Source organism: Corylus avellana, chromosome 10 (assembly GCF_965113065.1).
Source record: "Corylus avellana chromosome 10, dhCorAvel1.hap1.2, whole genome shotgun sequence".
Classification (NCBI taxonomy): Eukaryota; Viridiplantae; Streptophyta; class Magnoliopsida; order Fagales; family Betulaceae; genus Corylus; species Corylus avellana.
Window position 1 is genome coordinate 22,864,990 of NC_142499.1, and position 27,995 is coordinate 22,892,984.

A 27,995-nucleotide genomic window follows, 5' to 3' on the forward strand; every position below is an offset into this window, starting at 1 on the left:
ACTATTAGTTTTCACCTGGGCTTGCAATTTAATCCACAAACCCGGCACCAAATTTTAAGGTTAAGATTTAGGTTAAATAAGTTTGGATCATGACTAATTAATAAATGTGTCATTTCGAATTTGATATAAACAGATTTACGGGTCGACACGTTTATACAAATTATTTATTTTTTAATTTTTTAAAATAAATTTTAAGTTTAACTTAATTTAGGATTGACAATTTAACTTACGATTTGTGAACACGATATGTAGTTTTAGGTTAGGATTTAAGTTAAATAGGTTTGTGTCATGTTCATGACCCATTTAATAAATATGTTGTATTTGGGTTGGCATATAAAGAGGTTGGCGGGTTAATTAGATTGACACGAACCTGACATAGTGACACGTGAACCAGTTTTGCCCACCCTTGTTTTCACTGCTTTAAAACGGTGGCGTTTCCTTGACGGGCTGGCTAGTCTTACACGTCAAGCAGAGTCGCAGGCCATCATGCTGTGGGTTTGCAGCCTGGGTGGGCCAGGGTGGCTGGGTCCACTTGGGCCATCAAAGTAGAGGAGCTCCAAAGAAACCAGGGATTCTAGTATAAATGTTATACAAAAGTAATCAGTTTTGCTTGAAAAAAAATATATATATTACTTTTTGTTTTTTATAGGTACATTGAAAAAATAAAAATTACAAGAAACAAACTTAAGAATGGGGATCTTTACCACTGCCAAGTAGAATACACAGGAGAGGGGGGGAATTTTAAAGTTGATGCATCTTATGTTATATATGATTTCACGTCATTTTTTTTTTTTTTTAAAAAAGTGTTAATATTGACTTCATGTACCCTGTTAGATGCATCAATTTTAAATCATAACCATTAACTAAGTACTATTTAGTTCATTTGAAATTATTAAGGATATAAATTATGTGTGATAAATGTTGATTTGTATTTTCTAAATTAAGAGATTTAAATGATATTTATTAACCTTAATTTAAGGAATATATTTGTATTTAAAATATTTTCAAATTACATGTAAAACTTTATAAATAGAGGTGTGTACTCAAATTATATATCAATGAAAGATGTAGCTTATAAGACTTTAACAAAAATAAAGAGTATCTCATGTAGTAAATCATTGTCCTCACAAAAGGGGGAGGTGAGTTACCCCCCACCCCCCGCCCTCCCCCTCTTCTCTTTGTGAGGCACTGAGCAAAGACAAGAAAGGAGGGTATGGAGATCGACTCCTAAACCTTTCACGAGCGGTGGCGCGTAAGGAGAGGATCTAACCCTTCCTCCTACGTAGGGTGAATGATAAGCCCCGTGTCTCCACACAAAAGGCACAAAAGGGATGGTCTCCAATCTCCTTTGCAGAGGTGGACATACGAGAGATGGAGGAAGGGCAGCCTCCCATCTGGTGGAGGCTAGTCTCCTTTTGTGTTTTATTTTTAAATTCTTTGACAAATAACAAGGCATGTCTCTACACTTAAAAAAATATATATACTAAGAAAAAGAAAAAGTATATGCTTTCAAATTGCTCCTATTATTTGTACAAAGCAACAGAAGAAATGAGAAGCTTTTTTGAAAAGTGTTTTACAGCTTGTTTTGAAAAGCCTATTAATGGTAGGTTACATTTGAAAATTAGTTTTTCAAAACTTGGCCAAACAAACCATTACGTCAATCTTTATTCAAAGTTGTGGCTTTGTTTAGCAAAGCTTTTTCCTTAAACTTTGTAGTTGATGTAGATTGATGTGAAAAAAAAATAATAATAATAATAATAATAAAAATAATGTTTAATATTAAAAAAATGAAAAAATGATATAGAAAAGTGAAAAGGTTTTTTTGTAGTGATTTTTTTTTTAATAATAATGAAAAGTGAATTATGTGATATAAAAAGTGAAAAAAGGAAAATTACCTTTGGCCCCTATGAACTACAACGCTTTGGCACTTTTCCCCCCATAAACTGCCGGCTGTACTATTTTGCCCCCATAAACTATCATTTTGTGCTCAAAACCTATTTCCGTCAGTCAAAGCCGTTAACTCAGACAGTCAACTTGTCACTTTGGGGGTGTTTGTTAAACCCCACCACACTGTTCATTATCCCACCTCACTATTCACTTCATTTTTTCTAAAAAAAACATTATTACTTTTATATCACATAATTTATTTTTTATTACTATTCAAATAAAAAAAATCACTACAAAACAAAATTTTTTACTTTCCAATACCACTTTTTCATTTTTCCATACCAATCTTTTTTCTTTTTTTTTTTTATTTTTTTTTTTTATTTTTTTTTTTATCCATGAACAGTGTGGTGGGGTTATGAAGTGCGGTGGAGTTTAACAAACACTCCCTTTGTCCCGATGAACTACAACGCATTGTCACTTTACTCCATGAACTACAACGCATTGTCACTTTAACCGCATAAGTTAACGGCTTTGACTGACATAAGGGAGTTTTTGACACAAAATGGTAGTTTATGGGGGCAAAGTATTACAATTGGCAGTTCATAGGGAGAAAGTGTTAAGGAGTGTTGTAGTTCATGGGAGCAAAATGTAGTTTCTCCAAAAAAGTTATAATGTTTTGATGATTTTTTAAAAAAATGGTGATTAGCAATAACGAAGGAAAATGAAAGGTTTTGCCAAACAAAGCCGTACATAATCTTCTAGCACTCCGGCAGCCAGCCCCAAAAGCAGTCAAGTTGAAATTTTGCTCTAAAAGGATGCCAATTAAAATAGTATATTAGGCAACAGCAATTTTGATAACCAATTTAAACCCGTTAGATAAGCAATTTGATAAGGTTATTTATTTCTTATAAATAATGATGAGATAATGTCATGACTCACTTTACATGAAACTAATATGTTAGTGGCCGGGCATCTTCCTTTTTCTACACACATTTCTTTAGTCCGATCGACGTCAATGCTCAGTAGCTACAGAACCCAACCTATATATATATAATAACAATAATAATAATAATAATAATACCACCGATATATCAAGTATCTTCCCAACTCCAAGTGGGAAGTACGGGCATGAATCCAGGGAGATAGGCCCGCAGAAGATAACTCTTTGCTTATTTATCTTAATTATCTAGTTATTTTCAACCAAAAATTAGGCAATACCTTCAATTTGTCAGTGTGCATGCAATCTTACGCGACATTAGATAATGGCCAAAGCTTAATAGCAAATAAGGAATTCAAGATCACAATTAATTAGGTCGTATCCCTTCATTATACGACATCCGATCAAGAGTATGCCCTTGCTAGAGGATATAGATTAGACGCTACACTCCGACAGGGCATTGCCCTATCACCCGATGTTGAGTGTCTCTGAATCATTTGTCATTCATATAAAGAAAGGCATGCAATCCACACAGATACCATATATATATATATATATATATATATATATATCCCATCATCATTCTTGGGTTACACTCATCAGGCATTGGTGATTTGGAATTGTTGATCATGGGATCAACTGCATAAAAATAATTGTATTGCCAACTAATTCTTCATTAACAACCCCACTCTATCGGCCACTTCCTCTCTCTTATCTCTACAGAATTTCCCACGTCACGCCGAGATGCTACCGCTACGTGGCATCTCAATATAAATCATGCATGAAATCAACTTCTGAAAAAACGGCTTTGCAACCCATTAAGAAACTTGATTCCCTTTTTTTTTTTTTTTTTTTTTTTTTTTTTTTTACACAATGATTCCCGTGAATTGGTAATATATAGTTGGCCAATTAAACACTTAGGCACCACACCCAACTTTGGCCCTAATCTACATTATATTTAAGCATTATAAATTTTTTTGATATGACTTGCAAATTCAATATAAATTTAACATAAAATTAGTAAATTATGTTTATAGTGTATGATCCATTTAATTAAATGAGTTAAATTAAGATTGACCATATATAATCTTATACTCATAGTTTGATATAATCTAAATCTGACAGACGAATACGAATTGTGATCGCCTAATTATAAATTATATATAAGTATTAATTATCTTATTAAGTACTTGGCTTAAATGAAGCCAAGTAGATTCTTTGGGGATCACTATATTCTGTGGTGTGGTGCAAAATAAAATTGTTATTGTTGCGTAATGGGAAGGCAAGGCACGATATATTGAATAATAATGTTCCAATAGCTTTGAGTGGACAGTTTTAGGCATGCATGTTGCGTAGTGTAATGTCCACTCTGTGATTTCCACAAAAGAAACCACCCATTACAAAAGATGGAAAATGCAAGACCTCGTCAGCTAAACTTTTACAGAAGAAGAAATCATCATCACTTCTTGCTCGTTTGGAAGGGTATTTTTATCTTTTCACTTTTTGATGAGACAAAAATACTCATACATTATAATTAACTGGATATTATTGAATTTATTTAAAGTGGAGAGGATCCTAATTCCGAAATTCCTGCCTAGCTATGCCATGATAAATAGGCTCCTTTGGCTACCAAACCATGCCTCTCTTGAAATTAAGATGGTAGCGGTGGCTTATTTGGACACCATCTTGGTCCCCCTCAGCCTCTTCCTCACCTTGGGCTACCATGCCTATCTATGGCATATCTTCAAGAACAAGCCCTGTAATACCACCATTGGAATCAACGCATTGAGGAGGACAGCATGGTTTCAAGACATCAAACAGGTAGATGACTAGAGATCGAGAATCATGTTTTTTGTTTGTTTTAATGAAATGATTTGCTAATTATATATTATGTAGGGTGGTGACAAGAAGGGTATGCTGGCAGTCCAGAGCTTGAGAAACACTCTAATGGCGACCATACTCACAGCTTCAATAGCCATTCTTGTAAACGTGGCACTTGCAGCTCTATCAAACAACGCATACAGTGCAGAACACCTCTTAAACAACCCCATTTTCGGGTTGCAGTCAGGCAGGATCTTGGCTCTCAAATTTGGCTCGGCGTCGCTGCTTTTACTGCTTAGCTTCCTATGCAGCTCTATGTCCGTTGGATTCCTGATCGACGCCAATTTCTTGATAAACGCTTGTGGTGATTTCTCATCACCTCCTGATCACACACATGCCGTATTCGAGCGAGGCTTCACGTTGGCTCTAATTGGTAACAGAGTGCTCTGCATTACCTTCCCTTTGCTGCTATGGATGCTTGGTCCGGTGCTTGTGGCTTTGTCCTCTGTGGGATTAGTTTGGGCGCTTTATGAGCTTGATTTTTCTGGGAAATTGATCAGTGGCGATAAGCAAATTAGTCGCAGTGGACATAGTTTGTATGCATGATTTATTATATATCCATCTAAATTCTAAATATGATGCAGAGATGAAGAACTTATCGATGAACTTGCAGATTGAAAGGGAAAGAGATGATAGAATGGATTAATTACTCCATTGCTTCTCACTCTCTTGTTTCTTTTGTCAATTTACTTATAAATCAAACTCTTTTAACTCCTTAAAGTTTTTGAGATTTTCATTTCACTCATTCCATCCAAAATCATTAGCAATTTTAGACGATTTTTGACTAGACAATTATATAAAAAACATTTATAAAACTCAAAGAGTTAGTTAAAAGTTCAATTTAAAAATCCTGAAAATAAATTGAAAAAGTAGGATTATTCAGCAAGTAAATTTATATATATATATATATATATATATATATATAATGCTACTCTTCACTCATTTTACATTGGTTGATGTGACATGTTTTAAGTGACTTTCAAATAAAAAGAAAAGACACTTAAAACAAAATGAAATCCTACAATATTTCATAATTAAGGTTTAATATTGTCGCACTTGCATGTAGCAGTATATATAATCTCAAATAATAAATATGTAGGCATAATATTTAAAAAATTAAATGATGTGGCATCATGTAAAATATTAAATATTAACCATAAAATGACTTTGCTCTATTTCACTAGAAATCAAACCCAAGCCCGGCCCTAACACTCAGGTTCGACAAAGTAATCTTTCGGGTCAAGCTCAGCCCAGCCCATATAACAAAACATCGAACCTGATTGGACGTTGATTGTGCGAGACTATGTGGTCACGTCCACACTTAATATAAACTCAGTAAATGCGAAAAATTCGGTCCCCTTCTCGCTAATATCTTAGCCTTCGCTTCCTCTAGCTCCCAGCCTTCCACCTCTCTTTCGCAGCCGCGCAGTACTCTCTTCGAGTCTCCCCAGTTTCTTCGTATCTGGTAAGTTCTCCTTCACGTTTACACTTCTGTCGTTGCGTTTGGTTTGCGAGAAAGTTGAGTTCTTGATGCTTTGCTTTTGGTTACGGTCTTTTGTTTACCCAAAAAGAAAAAAACGAAAATTGGAAAGTTGTACTCAGCTGGAAGGAGATATTATGGTTGTTTTAGACATACCCAGATCGCAAAACGTTGAATTTTAGATCCCATGATGTGGGGTTTTGCTCTCTTGCATTTTCTCAAAAACCAAACGGGAGTAGCTGTTGTGCCTTTTGGTTTTGGTGTCGTGTGACCCCTGATTGGTTGGGGAGGAAACAAGGAAAAATGCTTTACTGGGTATTGAAGGGTTTTGGTTATTCATGTCTTCTCTCATGATTTTTCGGTAGCCAAACGGAGCAGAAAGTGATTTGTTTATCTTTTATTTTTGTTATGTCTTGTGTTGTATTATGCTCGATAATGAATTTTATATTACGCCAGACAATTGTAAGGTTCAGTTGATTTTGGTTGTTGGCGATGGATCTCACTCCTAAGATCCTCGATTTTTTTCTTATCATTTCCTACATGCAACGGGCAAACAAGCAGAGATTTTTATTGTACTTTAAATACTGTGTCTTACTAAAATGTTAACTGTGAAAAGAAAGAAGTGCTTTGTGTCTAATGAGTTGTTCTGTTTGAATTATTAGATACTAGAAATTTGCAATCAATGATAGCCTTGTAACTATTTTACTTCAATTATAATTCAAACTCTTTCATATCATCGTCTCTCCTTCTATTTACCTTTCTGCAACGTCTACATCTTCTTACTTTTGCTGAACACTGTACCGCACACCTTAGTACACACACTCACACCTCCGGTCTGCAATCCCTAAATCTTCTGCACACACTCACGCCTACTCACACATCTCTGCCTTTTTTTTTTTCTTTTTTTTTTTGTACATTGGGTAATAATGTGATAGATATCTGCAGTGTGAATCACGGAATAACGTGCACAATGGATGCCTCTGAGGACATTCTCCGGAAAGCCATGGCCGAGAAGCAATCAGCCTTGGAAGCCCAAGGCAACGCCGTCCGGATGATGAAAACCACTGGTGCTACCAAGCAGGAGATCGACGCCGCGGTCGAAGCTCTGAACGGGTTGAAGCTCGAGAAGGCTTCAATTGAGAGGCAGCTCCAAGCTGCCATCAGTGGCAGCGAGGGCTCGCTCAATAGGGAAGCTTTCCGTCAAGCAGTGGTGAACACTCTGGAACGGCGTTTGTTCTATATTCCGTCGTTCAAAATCTATCGTGGAGTTGCTGGGCTTTATGATTATGGCCCGCCGGGCTGTGCTGTAAAGTCTAATGTCCTTGCTTTCTGGCGCCAGGTAAGCTCAAGGTTCTCTCTCTAATACATATCAATTACACTCCATAATTGGACCAAAACATTGCGTTTATTTATTAGGAATTAGATCCAAGCATAACTTAAAAGACAAAATTATCTCAGGCATTTTGTGTGTTTATCAGCATTTTGTGCTTGAGGAGAACATGCTGGAAGTGGACTGTCCTTGTGTCACGCCGGAGGTAGTTTTAAAGGCATCCGGTCACGTTGAAAAATTCACAGACCTTATGGTTAAGGACGAGAAAACTGGGACATGTTACCGTGCAGACCACTTGCTAAAGGACTTTTGCAACGAAAAGCTGCAGAAAGACCTCAGCATAACTCCAGAGAAGGCAGCAGAGCTAAAACGGGTACTAGCGGTATTGGATGATCTCTCGGCAGAAGAGCTGGGTTCAAAGATCAAGGAGTATGACATTACGGCTCCTGACACAAAGAATCCGCTCTCTGATCCTTACCCGTTCAACTTAATGTTTCAAACCTCAATAGGCCCATCTGGCGTGAGTCCTGGGTGAGTATTGGATAGGCTTGAATTTGTGTGCAGCACTATGTGTGCTTACCCTTGGTTACTAGAATTGTTAATTATCTTATTGTTTGCAGGTATATGCGTCCTGAAACTGCACAAGGCATATTTGTTAATTTTAAGGACTTGTACTATTACAATGGGAACAAGCTACCCTTTGCTGCAGCTCAAATTGGTCAGGCTTTCAGAAATGAGGTAAATTCTCTCTTTAAAAGTGCAAAGTTGCGTGTGTTCGTGGGCGCCTTTGTGTGGGGTTGTGATGATATTTCTTTATGGAAATGGCTATATTGTGTGGGACTAGAATGTTTTCCAACTCCTGTTGCCTTGTGCTGAGAGAACTAATCTGAAAGTGCTTTATCGCGTGGGCAGATATCTCCGCGCCAAGGCCTTTTGAGAGTCCGTGAGTTCACACTAGCAGAGATTGAGCACTTTGTTGATCCTGAAAACAAGGCCCACCCGAAATTCTCCGAAGTTGCCAACTTGGAGTTTCTGATGTTCCCAAGAGAAGAACAAATGTCTGGCCATTCTGCAAAGAGAATTCCACTGGGTGAAGCAGTTTCAAGGGTTGGTTTGAAAAATATCTGCTTTTACCTTTTGTGTTCAGTTTTTTGCTTCTCATTTATCTGCTTGCTCGATTGCTTTGTTTTTGTGACAATGCTATGGTTAAGTGTCTTATAGGGGATTGTCAACAATGAAACTCTTGGGTACTTCATTGGGAGAGTATATTTGTTCTTAACTCGCCTCGGTATAGACAAAAACCGTTTACGGTTCCGACAGCATCTTGCCAATGAAATGGCCCACTATGCTGCTGACTGTTGGGATGCTGAGATTGAGTGTTCGTATGGGTGGATTGAATGCGTTGGTATCGCAGATAGGTCTGCGTATGACTTGCGTGCTCACTCGGTAAGAATTTGATTGATCTTATTCCATAATGATGAGATGGCATGATTCTTAAAAATGAAATGGATCATTTAATTTCATTTAGCCGCATTGTTGTTCCAAAAGCTCGCAATTGTGGTCTGAACCCCCTCCATACTTATCATAATCAGTAAGATGATGCTTTTGTTGTCTTGCTGCTTACATATTATCTGCTATAGTATCAAGACTTAGAACAAGTGCTACAAAAAGAAAATGTTAAGCATATATCTGCATTACTATCTGGAAATAATACTATTACATGCTTATGGAGTATTGTTTAATTGATCCGTGACAGGAGAAAAGTGGTGTCCCTCTTGTGGCTCAGGAAAAATTCCCAGAACCCAGAGAAGTGGAGGTAGTGCTTCTGTTTATTAACCATACACATCATTGACATAATTAGTACTATAGAAATGAGTGCATGACTTATCTGACAAGACAACAACAAGCTCTTTAATCCACCTGCTTGAGATTAGCTAACATTAATTGAGTGATGGTGTATAATTTCAGAAACTAGTTATCAATCCAGTGAAAAAAGATCTGGGCCTTGCATTCAAAGGGAACCAAAGGATGGTGGTTGAAGCTTTGGAGGTAAACAATTTAATGGCCCTTCTTTGGTCCTCAATGCCACGATTGCTTGAAGATCCTCTGCCTGCATTCTTTTGATATATTACTTGTTTTTTTGCATTAGGCAATGAAAGAAAAAGAAGCTTTGGAAATGAAGTACAATTTGGAATCCAAGGGAGAGATGGAATTCTATGTGTGTACTCTTGAAAAAGAAGTAACCATTAAGAAGAACATGGTCACAATTTCAAGAGAGATAAAGAAAGAACACCAGAGAGTTTTCACACCATCTGTAATCGAGCCTTCTTTTGGCATTGGAAGGATAATCTTTTGCCTCTTTGAACATTCTTTCTACTTGAGGCCAAGTAAAGCTGGGGATGAACAGCTAAATGTGTTCCGTTTTCCGCCTCTTGTAGCACCTATAAAATGCACGGTTTTCCCACTTGTTCAGAATCAAAAGTATGAGGAGGTGTCAAAAGTGATTTCTCAATCATTGACTTCAGCTGGAATCTCACATAAGATAGACATTACAGGTATTTCATCTTCCATTGGTTTGCTTTGGCTTGATTGGGTCATTGGGTAAAAGTGTGAAGATGGACATTGGTATAGGCATGTCGTCTCACCTGCTTGCTTGATTGCATAGGGTTATATGTAAGTTGTAATCTCTCAATTCTTCATCTATTTCTGTGATCTATGGTCCCTTCCAATTTTACGAAGTATTAAACTAGTGAGTTATGTACTTTCACCAAAGTTAGTTGTTAGGTACAATTGCCCAGAAAAAAAAAAAAGGGTCGTTAGTTACAATTACCCTGTCGTTAGAAGTCCCTGAATGATTATTTCATCTAGGCATTCTCTGTGTAAGGCAACATGAGAAGCACTTTGGGAGGCATCGCAATTCCCCTTGAGGCCTTGAGGGTTAAAATACCATGTGATATGCGTAGCATTGGAAATCATTTATTTGTTTACTTTTACATTGAATTCCGTGTACTACTAAATCAGCCTATTCAAACTCTGCTTTGGATTTAATAGTTAGGCTCCACTTCCATCTTTATCATTTGGGTGATGACTCCACTTCCAATTACAATAGAATTGAAAGGTTGATTGTTTGCCTCAAAATTATGAAAATGCTACCCAATGCATGTGTATATATGGACTTTGTACTGATTGTCTGTATGTTCAAATGATATTTACAGGGACCTCAATTGGTAAACGATATGCAAGAACCGATGAACTTGGTGTACCCTTTGCAATCACTGTTGATTCAACATCCTCAGCGACAATCCGGGAGAGGGACAGCAAAGATCAAATTCGTGTTAATGTGGAAGAGGCAGCAACAGTTGTTAAGGATGTAACCGACGGAAGGAGGACGTGGGAGGATGTGTGGTCTACTTTTCCCCATCATTCCTCTGGATCTGCAGATGAGTGAAGTTTGAGCGGGAACAACCATTGAAGTGATTGCCTAATTTTAAATTATTCAGCCAGACACTTGCTCTATACTCGCTCCTGGAATATACCTTTTTGCATTGTGATAAGCAATTATAAGATTATGGAAACTATAGGTATCAGCAAATGTGCTTTGTCAAGTCTGGTGGAAAGCAGGCTGTCGTGCAATGAGTGCCACCATTCCTTGCTTTGTCACCTGACGGTCAACTGTTGTTTGGCATTTTTGAGGTGTATTGGTCCACCAGTCTGAATCGGTATTGAAAGATGGTTGAGAGAATGATGTGTAGCATATCTCTTATTTGAATATTCTTAAGATAAACACACAATCCAACACAAAATAACTTCGATAACTTAGAAACCTTGGCCTGTCTTATCTTATTCACTTGGCAAAACTCAATACTAACAACCAAGAAATCACATAAAGGCAAACATAACACATCCTTCTCTTATTTTCTCTAATGACTTAAAAAAAATGAATAGCTTTTACTATGAATGAGAGAAGGTGAAATAAAATAGCCTTGGTGTTAGAGTATATGATAGGAATCTAAATACTTGAAATAGCCATTCCTATTGTGCAAGGGGAAATGACTATTTCAAGGCTATATATTTCATTCAACATTCTTCCATTTCCAATAAAAACTACTCATTTAAAACGTAAGCTTAAGCTTTATCCTTTATCTCTTAGCTCTGGAATTTGGATTGGGCTTCCCAATCCTTCTACTCCTATCAACCTTCATATTGTCTCTTATGTAAACCTAATTCTCATTTCTTATATACCTGGCTCCTGTCCTACGCATGCAGGTGCTGATACTAAGATGCATTAACAACATTAATGACTTGCATAAGGTGTATGGATACAATGTAAAAGCACCTTTCTCATTAGGGACAGTGACAGCTAGCAAAACTTACATAGTAAGGGTCTCCAATAATACATCTTTGTAAGTATTAACAACAAAATATACATTCTCATATAGATAATTCACTGGAAATGCTGGAACATGAATAATGCAGTCACTAGAGCTTTTATCAGGAGTTCTAAAGGCACAACTACCTATCTTTTCACTGTATTTGATTTTGGGGCTGTGAAAAGAAATCTGTTGCACTACGTGCTACCTCTGCTTCAACTACTGCTTCCAAAACAATATCTGCTCCTGTTGCACTTCCTGCCACCACATCCACAGGGTTAGTTATTGGAGTATTGAGTATTTGTCATGCATAAACAGAAACTTCTTGCAAACTCTCTTGAGAAAATGCCAGAACTGTTTATACATAGAAATTCTTAAACATGCAGAGACTAACATGCTAAATGTTAAAGCGTTTCCAGGAAAAGATTCATGAATTTTTCTAGACGTGTTATTTTGACTAAAACTAACAACAACAACAATAATAATAATCCAAAGTGGAAAAGAAAATAAAGATATCGTTGAAGGTAAAAAGCCTATAATGCACAGATAATGGACTCATGCTGTCGTGCATGTATTAATATAGACATATGTCTGCCAATAAAATCAATGCACGCTATAATCTTACATAAGATAGATGCTAAAGACAATCCTTTATGCAGGTCATCTTTGGAGTATATGTTACCAGGATTTCTTTAACTGATGATAGTCTACCCCAAAAATGCAAAAGCACAAATGTCCAATATTTTACAAAATACACATGCCAACTTACTCAGGTAGATTACAATTGTCAAAATGTAGAAATGATAATGTGTCTGCAGAAAATGTAATAAAAAAACCTAACCACTGCATCAATTGACACAGAGAAAGAAAGAAATTTTCTTTTTGATAAATAAAAAGGAAACAAAATGGTGAAAACTTTTGTCACATATGGAACTATATTTAAAACCATAGTATATGTGCACACTGACAAACGGTTTTGTATAAACTATATGGATGAGAAGTGTTAAAAGCCAGAGAATTGTCTTCCATATTTATCGCCAGGATCGCATTACATTTCTTAGCACACATCACCTACTCACTGTACTCTATAAATACGCCTCAATGTAACACTATTTCATTTGAGTCAATATAATAAGAACTTAGCCTATTGAGCATTATAATGGTGGATGTAGACCTTTAAGGTTGAATCACCTCAAATCCTTCTCTTTCTTCTCTTCTCAAATTATGTTTCCACTTTCTCTCATATTTTATTTTACTTAACATTTTAACAAAATGAAAACTGAAAGTCATAAGCTTAACACATGAAGGAACCTCTCTTTAGGCCACTAATCAAATATTTCAACTACTAATCAGTTAACCAAGACTATTGGTTAAATTTTTGTTGATAAGTAATCAAAATATCATTAAAAGCGTAAGGCACCCCCAAGTACACAGACTATGGGTTAAATTGATAACAAAAAGATACAAGATATACACATAATGAGATGCATTTTCCTAAGTAATTTGCAAATTGTCCATATATTGAATTATGAAAATGGGAGTCAAAGAACTAAGTATACTTGCTACATAATGGGGAAAAAGAAAAAAGAAAAATCATTTATACGAATTTCTTGCCCGCCAATTCAAACCAGATAACCTTTAAGAATATGTGCCAGATTGAAGGTTTTCCAATTACAATCCTTATTCCTCTTTGTTACAGCCATCAAGCTTAAGCCTTCACCAACAAATTTTTGGACTCTTCCAAATGTTTTAATTTTCTATATTTAATTATTATGTTTTTTAGGAAAAGAACACAGGATGGATGAGGAGCTGCAAATAATGCTGATTTAGATTTAAAAAATTGAAGACATGAAGCTCTTTAATTATCCTTAATAACTAAACCAGTGCACTGATTCCTAGAAAAGTCAACACAAAGATCTTGGCCTATTTAAGATCTTGGCCTATTTCTTCATTCATGAAACTCAAATTTTAAAGCGCCGCCATTAGCAAAAATAACTGGCACAGGACAACAGATTGAGGATCTCAGGAGGCACAGGACAGCAGGTTGAAGATGTTCACTGAATAAAAGGAAAGCCGCTGCTAAAAAACATTAGCTAGAAAAAGACAAGTGTTTTAGGGCTTGTTTGGGAAGGGAATTCTTCACTCCAGACTGCTTTGTACAGTGCTTGGATTGGGACAAAGAACTAATGGCAGAACTGATATAAATTTTTTTTAAAATAAATAAGTAAAAGTGAAAGATACAGATGAACAAGAATAACTACTAATAAATAAGGAAAACTATTACTCTTTCTTTCTGGTAGCATCCCCGTGCTTTCAGCTGAAACTGGGAGGATGGTGAAGAGACTAGCTTCATCATTAAGGTTCTCTTTTTCTGTACAGCTCTCCAATGAAACAGTCTTTATGGCTTCAGATTCAACCAATCTGGCATAAGCAGTTGCTTGGCTATGCAAATCAACTGAACCTAAGGTTTTGGAACTAAAATCCTGAGAAACATAATAAAAAGGAATTAAGATCATCCAAAATAAATAAGAAATAAAATTGACAGAGTTCAAAAACCTTCATCACAGCATTTGTTGGCTTCTGCTCTTCTTCACACTTCTCAGTCGGACTGTTGCCTGCCCTAGCCAAAATACACACACATATATATATAAAAACAAGTTAATAGAGGGGAGTAAAACTCACAAAGGTAGTGGAATAACTTAAAAGCTTTGGAGGCTGAGAATACCAGAATTTGTGTTAGGAGCAGGATTTTCAGGATTGTCCATCAGCCTTCGAGTCAAAGGACCAGGATTAATGAGAGAGATACTTCGAATTTCATGACGAATAGCCTCTAGTTGTGCCATTGTGTCTTGAAGTTCTTTGTGAACCTAAAAGTTAGTACAAAAAACACAATTTAAATTGAAAAACCCTCTGTAGTTCTTGTTGCTATAAGATTACCAAACTATCTATTGTCTTAACCAGGCATATGTTTTTGCTACCACCATCAAATAAAAGATACTAATTATATCTTTTGGATAAATCTACAAAAGAGGCTCTTTCTTGTCTTCTCTTGTCTTCATTTGGGTATTAATGTGTGCTCTTTACTTTACTATGCTAAAGAAAAATAATATCCACCTATTCAAAAATAAGTTTACAGTGCATTGATACCCTCAACTTGGGCACATTCCATAGGGCGCTGCATGAACATATGTGCCACATCATACACATTAAATGTCTTACTTGGGGGCACAGAACACTGGTTTAGTAACCAAAAAGGAAAGTCAGCTCAGGGGCTAATTCCATGAGAAGAATGCCATTACTGTAGCAGCCCAAGGAACATGCTAGCCACATCTATGCTATCACTCCAAAAGAATTAGTCAAGTTGCAATTAGAGCTCCCTAAAATTACTTATAAAGTTCAATCTCACCTATTAAGGAATCCATGTGAGACTTAGTACTAATGAGCACCTTTATAATCCCCCTAACTCAACGTTGAGTCATTGACTATTCATCTTCCTAATGTGGGACTAACTTTATGGGATGTTACAGTTACAACAATGGCAAACATGCCTAATGAGGCTACCAATAGCAAGGACGATGCCTAGACAAAGCTAAAAAAGGCCCTGGGACAAAGATGAAACAAGATTTGGGGCATGTATCTCAACAAGAGGACAATGATGTGGATACATGTCCGTATCATATCTGCTACCTTATGTACATGTGTCGTACGGCCTCGCCTATAATTACCGTTCACTATATTAGCAAACGATCTTCTCCTTAGGACTCCTCCTCACACTAACAAAGGAGTGCTCTTCTCTCTCTCTCTCTCTCTTGCTTCCTATCTCATCATCCTTGGACACCATTAGGCATACAAGAAGGGGATAGTGAATATGATACTTTAAACCAAGCATATAGTACAACTGGATACCAGAAGAAAATGGTAATTCCATCTTTCTCTTCAATAGCATTACAGAGCATATATGCAATCCCTAAATCAGATCAAACGTACCACAAGATAGAAAGTAATAAAGAACCTTCAATGTTATGATATCTTAAAGACAATCCTCCTCATAACATAAAACCTCATTTTGTATTCCGTTGAAAAAAAAAAAAAAAAAAAAAAAAAACACACGCTTCACGCAATGAAGAATACACAATTCAACATTGTCATCTACATGGGGCATCCAAACAGGTAAAAACAAAAAAAACAAAACTAGCTAAAACCCATCAAACTGAAAGGCGAGTTCAGACTAAAATACATTTAACCTCATTGCAGCATTTTACTTCCTGCCACAACCACTCATCCTCATTCTCAAAAGACGAAAGTGACAATTTTGCTTATTCCCTTTTCACCATATCTTAGCTCAAAGAACAAAGCTTTCTCATCAATATAGTTAGTTATCTTTATTCTTAGAAACAAGATGAGGAATTAAAAGAAATCACCTGGCGAGCTTGAGACTGCTGCATAACATTCTCGAATTGCCCACGAGCTAATTGAACGTACCCGATTGCTCGACCCGCTAACCTTCCCGCAGTTCTAGCAATAATTGGAAGATCCTTTGGGCCTATAACCCCCAAAAACCAAAGCCCATTTCAATTTTTTGTTTCCAATAGCTCTCTCGTAAAGCCAAGACCCCATCACCGAACCCCCACAACTTGGATAAACCCAAAAAAAGCATTGAGGAAATCGAAACGGGAAAAATGGAACACTCGAACAAAATTTTGAACTAAAACTCACTAAAACCAAAATGCAGCACACCCACAAACAGAAAGATAGAAAGACTACCGACGAGAGCAGCGGTGGCACCGATCAAGAGGAAGAGCTCTCCGTAGGAAATACCAAACATAGTGGGCCTCGTGAGAAATAGTCTCCTATCTCCAGCGCTCTCATAAAGTTAGTCACTGCAAAAGCCGGAGAGAAACAAACCGTGGGATATTCGTGAATATATCCAGCACTCCCATATTTGTTTACTTCTACATTGAATTCCGTGTACTACTGAATCAAAAGTATGTTTCAATTTATTCGATAGAAGACGGTCCACCAGTCCGAATCATCGGTTTAAGAATTTGATAGTCAGTTTATTGTCAAATCTTGAGTTTAATTAGGGTTTTACTATTTCCATTATTTCCATTAGATATGTGAGAATTGCATCCTGTATAGAAACTTTCGATGATGAATGTGCTTTGGATGGTTGGCTATTGCTGTAATAGTGTAAAAAATTATCGAACTCTAAGCTGGTGGGAGATAGAGATCTTTTTTATTCGTGTTAGGTTTGCCCATTATAATTGAGCCATACCCCAATGGTCCTTTCGCACAGGCCCAATTGGCCATTCATGGTGTCTTAAGTTTATGACCTCTTATTGATAGGGCATAGTCTTATTATTGGATTGAAATTCTCTACAATCTTCTCCCAATGGGCAAGAGATTAAAAAAAATTGTCACTATCTCCCAATGGAATTTATTTATCTGAACAGGTACGTAAGCTACTTAAGCACCTGTTCGAGCAAGTGAGCTTCTTGGTCAGGGAAAAAAGCTTTATTGAGAGCCTCTTAGAGTTTCCGTTTAATTGTAAGGGGTAAAAAAGACTGTAAAGGTCCCCAAATGTTCGTGTGGATTCAGTCAAATTGGTATGTTCTAAATAAAATTGCACCGAAAATTAAGTGGCATAATTTGTAAAAGCAAGTTTAATTTGCTTAGACTTCAAGCAGAGTTTCTGGCAATGCAATTGAGTTCTTTTCTTTTTATAAAATAATAATAATAATAATAAAAGAAAAAAAAAATCATGAGGTGGTAGGAAAGGAAAAGTGCACAGGAATTTTCATCTCACACTTTTATCCAATTGTATTGTACTTGGATCAGTTGATTTGAACGGGACTGGAGCGAAAGATAATTTTACCTTTAACTTCAAGAGGATTCGCGAAATGATCTGTTTTCAATTTTATTGATATGAGTCGTGATGTTCTTAATTAAATATTAATTATTTCACAAAAGTCAATATTTTACTTAACATTTATATTGCACCAATAACTTCTTATTACTATTTAAAAAAAAAAAATTGCTTTAAAAAAGTTAACCAAACACCCCAATAATTTTTAACTTTTCCTCGTTTTCACATGAATTGGTCTTTATTTCGCGCTACTTGCTCAGCGTCCACATGCAATTATTAGTACTAATTCACAAGCTGCGTAATTATAGTAAGAAAGTGGGCAACAAAGTCAGTCAATGATATTAGGAATCCAAAGCTTTTCAATTTAGATGAGGAGCTCTTTTCTTTCAACTCAGGTGCAAAACATCTATTTTGTGGTTTAAATTAAATTTTATAATATAATGACCAATTCACATGATTGGTCAGACCGAAAACCGAGAATCCTTAATTTTGTTTCTGCATATGAAAAATATGTTATCACGTCATTTAAAATTTGTAAATAATGTGACACTATATACACTGTTAAATGTAACAAAACAAAATTTAGAGCATAAAATAAATCTTATCAATTTCATTTGAAAATTGAGAAGATCCTGGAGTGACAATTCATGTTTGCATGTCAGTTTTGGATCGTGTCAAAGCATGATAATAAGGCATATAGGTCAACTCTCACCCGACCCATTTAATTAAACCGGTCAGACTCCTTAACTTTAATCTGTTAATTTCGTATTAAGTTTATTGATTGTATAAAAAATTATTAGTCCCAAATATTATAGCCCTTATTGCACATTCTTTACCAATTTTGTTGTTTAGTTTGTCTACTCATATTGTATTGTATAATAATGTTAACAGTCACCTAAATTTCTAAAAAAAAAAAAAGAAGTTACAATTAAAAAATTGTAACAACCGAACATTTTCCATTGTTAAATGAATGAATAGCCACTTGTCCATGTGGACGAAAATGGTACAGCACGAGGAAGAAAAATCATTCCTGTTCCTTTTCTCACTTATTTGTCGTCTTCTTTTATTATTAGTTTATCTATAAAGACACAGGGGGCCAAGGCCATCACTTTTGTCTTGTATCGCGGAGGAGTCCCACTTTGAGTGGCACGAGGATTGAAAAAAGCCAACGTGGATAGAGAGAGCATGTGAAAGCCTCATCCTGCTCACACTTGGGACTTTTGTCAAGCACCTTCAAGGGATAATTCTTCATTCGTTTCCCTCTCACTTTCTAAGCCAATCTCTAATTACTTTTTCCTTCTTTCTTTCTCGTTTCAACTACCTTTTTCCTTCTTTTTCTCTCTCCAGTCTTTAGGTGCTAGGCAATGAAACTTCCTTTTTTTTTATCATCTATCATGTGTGCTGCTGCATATAGTACACTATTGCTTTTTCTAATAATATCCGGATTCTAGCAATTTGTTTATTCAAATAAATTTTGAATTGTTTGCACCGACCTACCCGGGACAGATAAGCCTTAGTACTACTATAGGGACAGGTGAGCCTCAGTGCTACTATAGTGCTTCTAAGAGTTTTGTTGTGTGGTGCCTTGAATTACTTAAGTCTTGCCCGCTTGACTTGGAGTTTTGGGCTATTCTTTTGGGATTTTAGTATTTTATGAGCCACACTTTCCTTTTTTTCATATTGGCTTTTATTGGTTACTCCAATTTGGAGTTCACGTATCTTTACTCCAAGTTGTACAAGGAGCTGCAAGCCAACTTTTAACCTCTATAAAAGGGAGGCTTTGCAACATAGTGATGTGGGAGAAAAACCGCATCTCATTAGGGTTTTTTGACTTTGTTGTGTCTTATGGCACTTAGAGATGAAGAAAATTTTTTTGGTCTATTTTTTTTTCTCTTTTGTGTGAGTGAGATTTAAATATATTGGGGCTTTGAGTTTTGAGTGATTTTCTCCCCGTTATCTTTGTACTCCATCTTTCGTTAGTGAATTTTTTCTGGATCGTCTCCTCCAGTGGATGTAGGCTTATTTAGCTGAACCACTTAAATTTTGGTGTCTTGTGTAATTGATCAATTTTCTATTATGCTCTTTTCTGCTTCTTTATAATCTTGTTATTTAATTCCGTGCACAATAAGTTCAATTTCATGTCTTCCCTTTTGCTTTGATGCCCTACAACTATTATCATTTCTCCATTAGAGTTGTAGACACAAGCATACCATTGAACCACGTAATTTTTTTGTATGTACCAAATCTTTTACAAATAGAAGTGTATCAAAATAATGTGGAACTCGTTTATTGGTACCCGTTATATTTATTTTGAGTAATTTTTATGATAATTTCTAATGAATAAGTTACACATCAGTTTGATAAACATTTTGTAGTAAAATTTAGTACCCATAGCACTTTTCTTTATTTTATTTTTCTTTTTTCTCTAAATTTTTCACTAAATGGCATAATCTCGACACTCTTAATAGTAAGTGCCCTGTTAAACCTCAAGATTTTTCACCCTCACTCTAAAAACTCCCCAAGTTATATTTCTCTTTGCTTTCTCTCCCACCACATACTTGTGATTTCGACTTAGCCTTGTGAACAATTAGACAAAGTTAAAGCTTCATTGTGACTTTTAGGATGAGGTTGGGATTGATTTTGAAAGATAGCTTCTTCTTCGATACTGATGGACACGTCAAATCTTGAGGGTTGTAACATATTCTCCAATATGATCAGAAAAATGAGTGTTTGGTCTATCATTTTTAGAAATTTGTTAGTAATTGTCTTAATTGTCTTGTGGGTATTATATTTTGAAGACACCAATTTGAATTGAGTGTTTTGTGAATACTTTATGTTTTGAATTATTTGTTTAATGCTTTTTTTGTTTAGGAAAAATTACAGTTTACCCCCTCAAAGTTGACAGCGTTTTTCAATTCGAACATCAATGTTTCAATTTTTGCAATCTATCCCCGCAAAGTTTTAATTTTTTTTTCAATTCGACCAATATTATCCCAAAATCTCCATATTGCCCATGATTTTTATTTTTATTTTCTTATTTTTTATGAAAAAAATAGGGGTGCAAAAATGGCCAGATGGGCAAAGAGGTGGCTACGACCACCCTGGATTTTTTTTAAAATTTTTTATAAAAAATAAAAAATCAAAATTAGGGGTAATATGGGAAGTTTTAGATACAATTAGTCAAATTGCAAAAATTTAAAACTTTGGGGGGGTAGATTGCAAAAATTGAAACTTTGATGTTCGAATTGAAAAACGTTGTCAACTTTGAGGGGTAAACTGTAATTTTTCCTTTTATTTATATAAAAAGCAAAAAAAATGGACAAAAGGCATTGCCATATGATCAAGAGTTTAGGTATCGTTTTGGCTTTCGTTGAGTATAAATTAAAAATTAAATGTCTTATCATAATCAAAACATGAGTCTTATAACATAACGAATAATACTAATTTTCACACTTATTTTATATTAACTGACATAACATGTTTTAAATTATTAATATTTTTAATTTTTTTTAAATGATTGGTATGACATGACATGACACATCACATCAATTGATATAGAATCTTTGTAATAAATGGGCTTATCTCAATTTCACTTATTTTGCCTTTTATTTTGTGGGAAGAAGGGTGATGTTTCATACATAGGCTTGGATTATTCAAATGCTTGCTCTCCAAGATTCACATATTTTATTTTATTTTTGATTTTTTTCTGACCCCTCAACAAATATTAATTTGGCATTAAATTTTAAAGGACAGACAGCATGATTATACTGCAATTTTTCCAATGGACATCGCAATCATCTTTAGTAAAAAGGGCCTACCGGGATGGTCCTATGGATATATGTCCATCATATTCAGTGAACCTAACCTTATATTCATCTCAAAATCCTTGAATATGCTTAATTTCTAACCCCCACCCCCACCAAAAAAAAAAGGGCAAATAAATTACAACAAAAATATAGACCAAAAACGAGCTTGTTTATCACTTTTACAGCATTGTCATTTTCAGCAAAAATGGCAACAAAAAAAAAATAGTTTCGTCCTGTTAGTTTTTAATTTTAGCTATAAAAGTTTTTTTATCACTATGCTCAACAAATTGTTAAGCATATTTATGTCTGGCTCAACAAATACTTGGTTAATTTAATTAAAAAAAAATCACATTTATCTATTTTAATTATTCATTTTTTTTAAATAACTCACCTTTGACTCAGCATTTTAACTTTACGTTTATTTAAGTATTATTTTCCTATCATTTTCCTATTCCTTCTTTATTTATTTATTTTTATTCTTTCTTTCTGAAAATCTGATGCCTACAGAACTTCTTCCTCCTCCCAATAGAGGAATTCAACCAAAACCCCAACAAATCAGCCAATCCCATACCCATTATCACCCCAAATCATCCAAAAAGTTAATCATCCTATGCACCTCCAAATCCTTGGCGAACTGCATCCTCTGCTTCTCCAACTCCACCATCTGCCTCAGCTTATCCCACTCCAGCACTACTCCTGTACAGAGAACACTCTCTCTCTCCCCCCCTATAAATACGGAGTTCACTCCTGTACAAAGAGTATGAGAAGGAGTGAGAGAGATGGAGCACCGGCCTTCCCAGCAATGAGATCGACCGGCCGGGTCCAGGCGGAGCGGAGGGTCCACGTGGAACGACGGCCTGCACAGCCGCATGACCCTGAACTCGAGCGAGTGCGTCGCCGGACCGTCCCCCTGGACTGCGACGGTGTAAGAGCGAGACGAAGGAGACGTGAATAGAAAGTTTACAACAAGATTCATGAAATTAGTGAAAAATAACTCTAAAAATAGTTTACAAAAATGTTAAAAAAAAAAAAAAAAAAAAAAAAGGGTTACATCTTATACACTAATTAATGGAGCTGCCAAGTGCCAACTAGTAGAAAATACTTTTTTTTTTTTTTTTTTTTACTAGTCATACATTAATTTTCTAATTTTCTACATAAACCTTAAAAAAAAAAAAAGGCATGCGCCCATCAAAATTCAAATAGCAGATCAGCATCGGCAAAGTCAGCCGAGCCTACCAAGGTCCTAGAAATACCATCCCCATTATCGGACTCAATGGGTGATGATGATAAGTCAGTGATGCTGTTGTAGAATGATTCGAGTGCCGTCTCATCCGGTGACACGAGATAATCAGACGATGATGATTGGTTGTTGTGGGTGATGTCATCGGCGGCGGGCATCTCCTCCTTGTATTCCTGCTTGACCACTGATTGGAAAGATGATGAGAGAAATGGGTGGTTGTGTTTGTTTGTGAAGGTGTTGTCGAAGCTTAGAACAAATGGAGAATCATTAGGAGCAGCATCCAAGATTAATTCCGGCACTTCTGAGAACGTTCTGCACGTGTGATGCCCAATATATATTGTCCTGTGCATTACCGGATCCTCTTGGATTCTTTGCACCTGTTTGGCTGCTTGGCATCCCTGATCATGTTTATGAGTGCACCTGTAATAATGCCTGCATATATATACACCACAAAATAATGGATTGGAATCAAATTGTGAATTTGTGTTACACTTGATGGTTTGGAGACTTAGGACTACTACAAACTATAATTAAACATATTAATTTAGGCCAAATCAAAACAATCTTAATCTTAGATTAGGGCGCGATGTTACAGTGTATCAGACCCGATATTTATTTTACAGTTGGCACGGTCGCTAGGTATTTAATTGAATCCCGAACCACAACTGTTGACAGCTGTTAAGCACGTACTCAAGTATCTTAGGACAACGAGGAATTATATTACTTATCTACCATAGTAAAGATTTGATTCATGATTTTCAAGGATTCTTTCTTTACCCTTGGTAGTGGAGTCATAAGTTGGACGATTATTAAGCAATTTTGTGTTGCTAATTCCACCATGAAAAATGAATATGTTTGTAGAAAAAAAAAATCAAACTTTATTTCTTTAAGAGTAATGTTACTTTTCACTAAAGCTAAGGGTGGGGTCGTAGCCTCCCAAATTTTTTTAAAAAAATCCCTTAAATTCCACCATGAAAAATGAATATGTTTGTAGAAAAAAAAAAAATCAACTTTATTTCTTTAAGAGTAATGTTACTTTTCACTAAAGCTAAGGGTGGGGTCGTAGCCTCCCAAATTTTTTTAAAAAAATCCCTTAAATTATTGTTTTATATATATATATACATATATATATATATATATATATATATAATTCTTCTAAAATTTAGTCCTTTTTTCCTTAAAAATCCTTTTTTTTTGTCCTTTTAATCTAAAATTTTAATTTCACTCCAACAGTTGACATGATGTGTTACTATTTTTTTTTTTTTAACACCCTCGTGAGATGAGTGTAAATATTAGTAGCATTCTTCATTTATTTATTTTTGTTTTTCAAAATCATTTTTAAGAATAAAGAAAAAGAATTTCTTCGCATGTTTTTCTGATTAATAAAGGGAAAGATAATGTGTCAATAAAATATACCTTGGGTATTTAGCATTAAGGATCGCCTTTTGTCCGTACTTTCTCCATGCATGGCCGTCATCGATCAGAGTTGGGGTGTCTTTAGTTATCGTCTGTGAAGTCCTCCTGCAAGTAAGAATTTGTATTTATTTCTGAGAAAAAAAATAAATAATAATAATAATTTAATCCCTTCAAAATTTCAGTACGAAAATCGAAAACACTTGCTTCGAGTGGAATATCCTCCTTACCTTCTCTTATAACATCCCCTCCGATCCTTCACCGTTGAAATACTCCGACAACTTTCGCCGGAAGATTCCGACTTGGGCGCATCCCAGCACGGCGAACTGGCTTGGGTATTGGGCTGAACCTGAGTAACGTCGACGTCGACGTCGACGTCGGACTCGGCGGAATTCAATAATGAAAGAGTGTTTGTGAAGGAGTTCAAGATTTTGAGAACGAGATCTTTTTCCGGGGCTGACCCATCATATCCGATCGACTTACTGAGCAGTCCCCGGAGCTGATTTGCGAATTCACGGCCTTCAATGAGCTCTTCAATCGCTTTTCTGGGTTTCGACGGCGAGTTTTCCGGCCAAGAACACCCCATTTTTTTTTTGTGTGTGCGAGAGAGAGAGAGAGCTGTGGTGAGGATCTAGTTGCCAAGCGAAGCCAACCAAGGGTGCCTTTTTATGTGGGAAATGAAAGAGGAGGTTCTGAGGAACCCAGATGGGAAAATTCCTCACGTTTAGGGGGTATGCAAACCCCACTCGCGGTTCAGAAGTTTCATCGTCACTCTCTTCATCCTGACCGATACTTGTTTCAATCTGAGGTTGTAAGCGCGTGGGTTAGGTGGGCTTGCCTCCTACGACTCGTATGCGACGTCACGGTCCTTATGTCATGCTGTAATCGTCACCTTCATAAATATTTTCAAGTGGTACCCCCATTTTCTCTAATTGAATAAACTAAATATAACACAAAGACTATTATAACCTTTAGTTGAGAAAGGCAAAGCAAAGGATATTCTCGGTTTCTAATCAAATCATATGAATTTCCTAATTTCCATTCAATCCAAATTTTGGGAATCAGCTCTTTTTTCTTTTACTTTTTCTTCTTTTTTTTTTTAATTTTTTTCGTCCAATGGCCAAAAAGCCCAATTCAAACCACAACCACCACAACAATGATTATGTCCTTTCGTCATAATCTACTTAAAGCTAGGTTATCTTTGCGACCAGAAAGAAATAGTTTCTTTTAAGAGAGATTCACAAATTTAAAATCAACGCCGCCCTTTCAACCATTGTTGACGACATTGTTGCCACCACCGACAAAACATAAAAATTCTTTTAAACTTTATGTCACATATCATAATAAATTATTTTCTCATATAGCTAATTTTTATTTAATTTCTAACTTCGACAATCGATTTCTTAGATTTTATTCCACTATCAAATAGCTAGAGATCCTTCAATCATTTTACCATCAAATTTTATAATTTTCTATATGATAAGTGTGTCACATTTGACATGTCATGCACAAAGTATCAACGACATCTTAATAAGGGTAATTTTATACATCACTACCCATCTCCTAAATCTTATGTGATATGATTTTCAAAAACTAAAAAACAAATTCTTATCCACCAAATGCCGTGAAAATCACGCCATATAAAAATTGAGAGAATAAAAGAAAAATGAGAGGCAATGGACAGAATTAGTCTATCGCCCTAAGAAACTTGGTTGAATCCCAAATAGCAAAAGACAAACAAAAGATAGCACAAAAAGACGATTAAAACCTTGAGTTGAGAAATACCAAGAAAGGGTTTTGACGGGTTTTCGTAGTTGTAACAATACGACAGTAGGCAGGTAGTTGCATGTTTTGAAGTTTCAAGTACTGCTTCTTTTTAATATTGGATTGGATAAGCACCAAGTGGGATTGATAGTGTGTGGTAAAGAACCATCATCCTCCATGTGCCTCATCTTAATGCGCCTTCCCAGATGCATCCCTTCCTACCACTAGAATATTCTGTTTTTCTACTATATAGTTTCTAGGATTTCTTCAAATAATTAATTATCTAACCAACCTTTTAACACTTATAACAAAAATTATGTCCTTTCTGCATTGGCTGGTTGTTGAATAATTATAAAGAGAAATCACATAATCGACTCATTGGGATTTTCAACAATTTTGCTACTTGAATGTTTAAAATTTATTTAGACAGATAATTTTTATATTAACTTTTTTCACGATTGTTATTCAGATTGTTAGAGTTCAGGCAACAAAATTATTATAAAAATCTTTATCCAAAACTCGTGTTCATTCATATGGCTAACATGACAATGTTCATTAATCTTTAACTTTTTTTTTTTTTTTTTTTAATAAAGAGTGATCTAATAATTATTAACATTATCGTATCAATTCAATAAAATAATAGTAAAATGTGAGATTTACTTGTTTATAAATGATCATCACATGTTTATGGATATTCGAGCCCTGAGTGCATCTTCAATTCAATTCAGTGGCAATGAACACTGAGAGCAACAAACGTTGCTGTGCTACCTTGATTAATACTGTCAGACAATACAGTATTATTAACTTTAATATTGACAGCATGTGCTGTGGTGGGTAGTTTTCTATTGTTGAAAATAATTTATCCTAGAAATATACAAGAATAAAAAGAAAAAAGAAAAAAGAGCTTTCCAGTATATTTTTTGGGATACTTAATGCATTTTATAAAAATAACTTACTAAATATTTCAGTTATTAAGAAGAATATTAAATAAAATTTTTTTAATAACTTTAAATTTGTAAGATGAATAGTGATTTAAGGGTAATAAAAATTAAAAATAGGTTTGAAATGGTCTACCATTTGTGTGTGGCATTCTATAACTTGTTAAGAAGTTTATGGGACCATATTTATCTCATAAGAGAAATTAAGAAATGCAACGACATCTCTCACCTAATCATCCAATTAATTGATAAACTAACAATTGAAAAGCTCACTACTCACTAGTAAATGAAAATTAGAAACTGAATTAAAAGTATAATAGAAACTAATGCTTCGATTGTTTATATAAATGGTTATTTCCTTCCCTTTTCTTTGGAGGGTTGCTGTGTAATGAAGAAAAAAGAAAAAAATCCTATCTTAAGAAGAAGATGGAGGGACCATGTCTGACGAGGAGAACGTGTTCACACTGGTTTGAAGAGAAGAACGCGTTCACACTCCCCAACCTCTCAACATCAGATTCTAGTCAACGGATTCAAACAATTCAAACAGAAAAATTGTTGGGATTCAAAACCATGCATAGGAAACTTGAACGAAAAGACAGTTAATTCGTTTTTTTTTTTTCTTGGGAACCAAACTCTGAAAATAGTAACAATAGAAAAGAACCAAAAGTGTTTGTCCCGAACAATAGAGCTTCTTATGTTTCATAATCTATGAATTGGATTCTAAGTTAAGCCAGACAAAAGGAGGAGACAATAAATATGCCAGCAGACAAAACATTTAACTGATTTGGTTTTGGAAAATTTTCAATTCAAATAAAAACTGCCCTCTTCTCTCTGCATTTGTCCCAGTTCAAGTAGTGGTTAATCCTGATTCCTGCATGAAGAGGACATTGGGATTGATTGTAAATGCTTGCCTAGATTGTAGCCTGTGTAATTACAATTATGAGAGGCTCTCAGCCATGCTCGAATTCGTGATTCAAAATGGCAGAACTTGTTGGTTCCATAAATAAATATAACGCGATACGAATGGCATAGGATTGGGATCCCTATAATTCACAATATAAATGAGTACTAGCTGACATTGAC

The 27,995-nt window shown here is 35.5% G+C and overlaps 4 protein-coding genes across 4 annotated transcripts; 2 read left to right on the forward strand and 2 right to left on the reverse strand.

The window, feature by feature from the left end:
• Nucleotides 1–4,480: 4,480 nt before the first annotated feature.
• LOC132162510 (transmembrane protein, putative (Protein of unknown function, DUF599)) lies at nucleotides 4,481–5,320 on the forward strand. The gene is made up of 2 exons (XM_059572742.2): nucleotides 4,481–4,645; nucleotides 4,721–5,320. Exons 1-2 carry the CDS (start codon nucleotides 4,481–4,483, stop codon nucleotides 5,249–5,251), a joined length of 696 nt encoding a protein of 231 aa, XP_059428725.1. The 3' UTR covers nucleotides 5,252–5,320.
• Nucleotides 5,321–6,074: 754 nt separating this feature from the next.
• Nucleotides 6,075–11,257, forward strand: LOC132162646 (glycine--tRNA ligase, mitochondrial 1). The gene is made up of 10 exons (XM_059572927.2): nucleotides 6,075–6,170; nucleotides 7,131–7,524; nucleotides 7,664–8,046; nucleotides 8,136–8,253; nucleotides 8,428–8,622; nucleotides 8,737–8,961; nucleotides 9,272–9,331; nucleotides 9,484–9,564; nucleotides 9,665–10,070; nucleotides 10,731–11,257. Exons 2-10 carry the CDS (start codon nucleotides 7,156–7,158, stop codon nucleotides 10,961–10,963), a joined length of 2,070 nt encoding a protein of 689 aa, XP_059428910.1. The 5' UTR covers nucleotides 6,075–6,170; nucleotides 7,131–7,155; the 3' UTR covers nucleotides 10,964–11,257.
• A 578-nt stretch (nucleotides 11,258–11,835) lies between these two features.
• LOC132162647 (uncharacterized) lies at nucleotides 11,836–16,966 on the reverse strand. The gene is made up of 6 exons (XM_059572928.2): nucleotides 16,650–16,966; nucleotides 16,307–16,428; nucleotides 14,611–14,752; nucleotides 14,442–14,500; nucleotides 14,170–14,368; nucleotides 11,836–12,143 (listed from the first exon to the last, which is right to left on the reverse strand). The coding sequence occupies exons 1-6, from the start codon at nucleotides 16,708–16,710 to the stop codon at nucleotides 12,040–12,042; spliced, it is 687 nt and encodes a 228-aa protein (XP_059428911.2). The 5' UTR covers nucleotides 16,711–16,966; the 3' UTR covers nucleotides 11,836–12,039.
• A 5,640-nt stretch (nucleotides 16,967–22,606) lies between these two features.
• On the reverse strand, nucleotides 22,607–24,861 carry WRKY62 (WRKY DNA-binding protein 62). The gene is made up of 3 exons (XM_059572929.2): nucleotides 24,441–24,861; nucleotides 24,214–24,318; nucleotides 22,607–23,229 (listed from the first exon to the last, which is right to left on the reverse strand). Exons 1-3 carry the CDS (start codon nucleotides 24,794–24,796, stop codon nucleotides 22,746–22,748), a joined length of 945 nt encoding a protein of 314 aa, XP_059428912.2. The 5' UTR covers nucleotides 24,797–24,861; the 3' UTR covers nucleotides 22,607–22,745.
• Between the last annotated feature and the right edge of the window lie 3,134 nt (nucleotides 24,862–27,995).

What these genes read in the sequence shown, in the direction of transcription:
- LOC132162510 (XM_059572742.2), top strand. Translation starts at nt 4,481, where the DNA reads ATGGTAGCGGTGGCTTATTTGGACACCATCTTGGTCCCCCTCAGCCTC. An exon ending in GGTTTCAAGACATCAAACAG is followed by an intron (nt 4,646 to 4,720) that starts GTAGATGACTAG and finishes TATATTATGTAG; the next exon opens with GGTGGTGACAAGAAGGGTAT.
- LOC132162646 (XM_059572927.2), top strand. Translation starts at nt 7,156, where the DNA reads ATGGATGCCTCTGAGGACATTCTCCGGAAAGCCATGGCCGAGAAGCAA. An exon ending in CCATCTGGCGTGAGTCCTGG is followed by an intron (nt 8,047 to 8,135) that starts GTGAGTATTGGA and finishes TATTGTTTGCAG; the next exon opens with GTATATGCGTCCTGAAACTG. An exon ending in TGGTGGTTGAAGCTTTGGAG is followed by an intron (nt 9,565 to 9,664) that starts GTAAACAATTTA and finishes TTTTTGCATTAG; the next exon opens with GCAATGAAAGAAAAAGAAGC.
- LOC132162647 (XM_059572928.2), bottom strand. Translation starts at nt 16,710, where the DNA reads ATGTTTGGTATTTCCTACGGAGAGCTCTTCCTCTTGATCGGTGCCACC. An exon ending in TGCCACCGCTGCTCTCGTCG is followed by an intron (nt 16,429 to 16,649) that starts GTAGTCTTTCTA and finishes TGGGGGTTATAG; the next exon opens with GCCCAAAGGATCTTCCAATT. An exon ending in AGCAGTCTCAAGCTCGCCAG is followed by an intron (nt 14,753 to 16,306) that starts GTGATTTCTTTT and finishes ACTAACTTTTAG; the next exon opens with GTTCACAAAGAACTTCAAGA.
- WRKY62 (XM_059572929.2), bottom strand. Translation starts at nt 24,796, where the DNA reads ATGGGGTGTTCTTGGCCGGAAAACTCGCCGTCGAAACCCAGAAAAGCG. An exon ending in AGGGGATGTTATAAGAGAAG is followed by an intron (nt 24,319 to 24,440) that starts GTAAGGAGGATA and finishes TCTTACTTGCAG; the next exon opens with GAGGACTTCACAGACGATAA. An exon ending in CTTAATGCTAAATACCCAAG is followed by an intron (nt 23,230 to 24,213) that starts GTATATTTTATT and finishes ATATATATGCAG; the next exon opens with GCATTATTACAGGTGCACTC.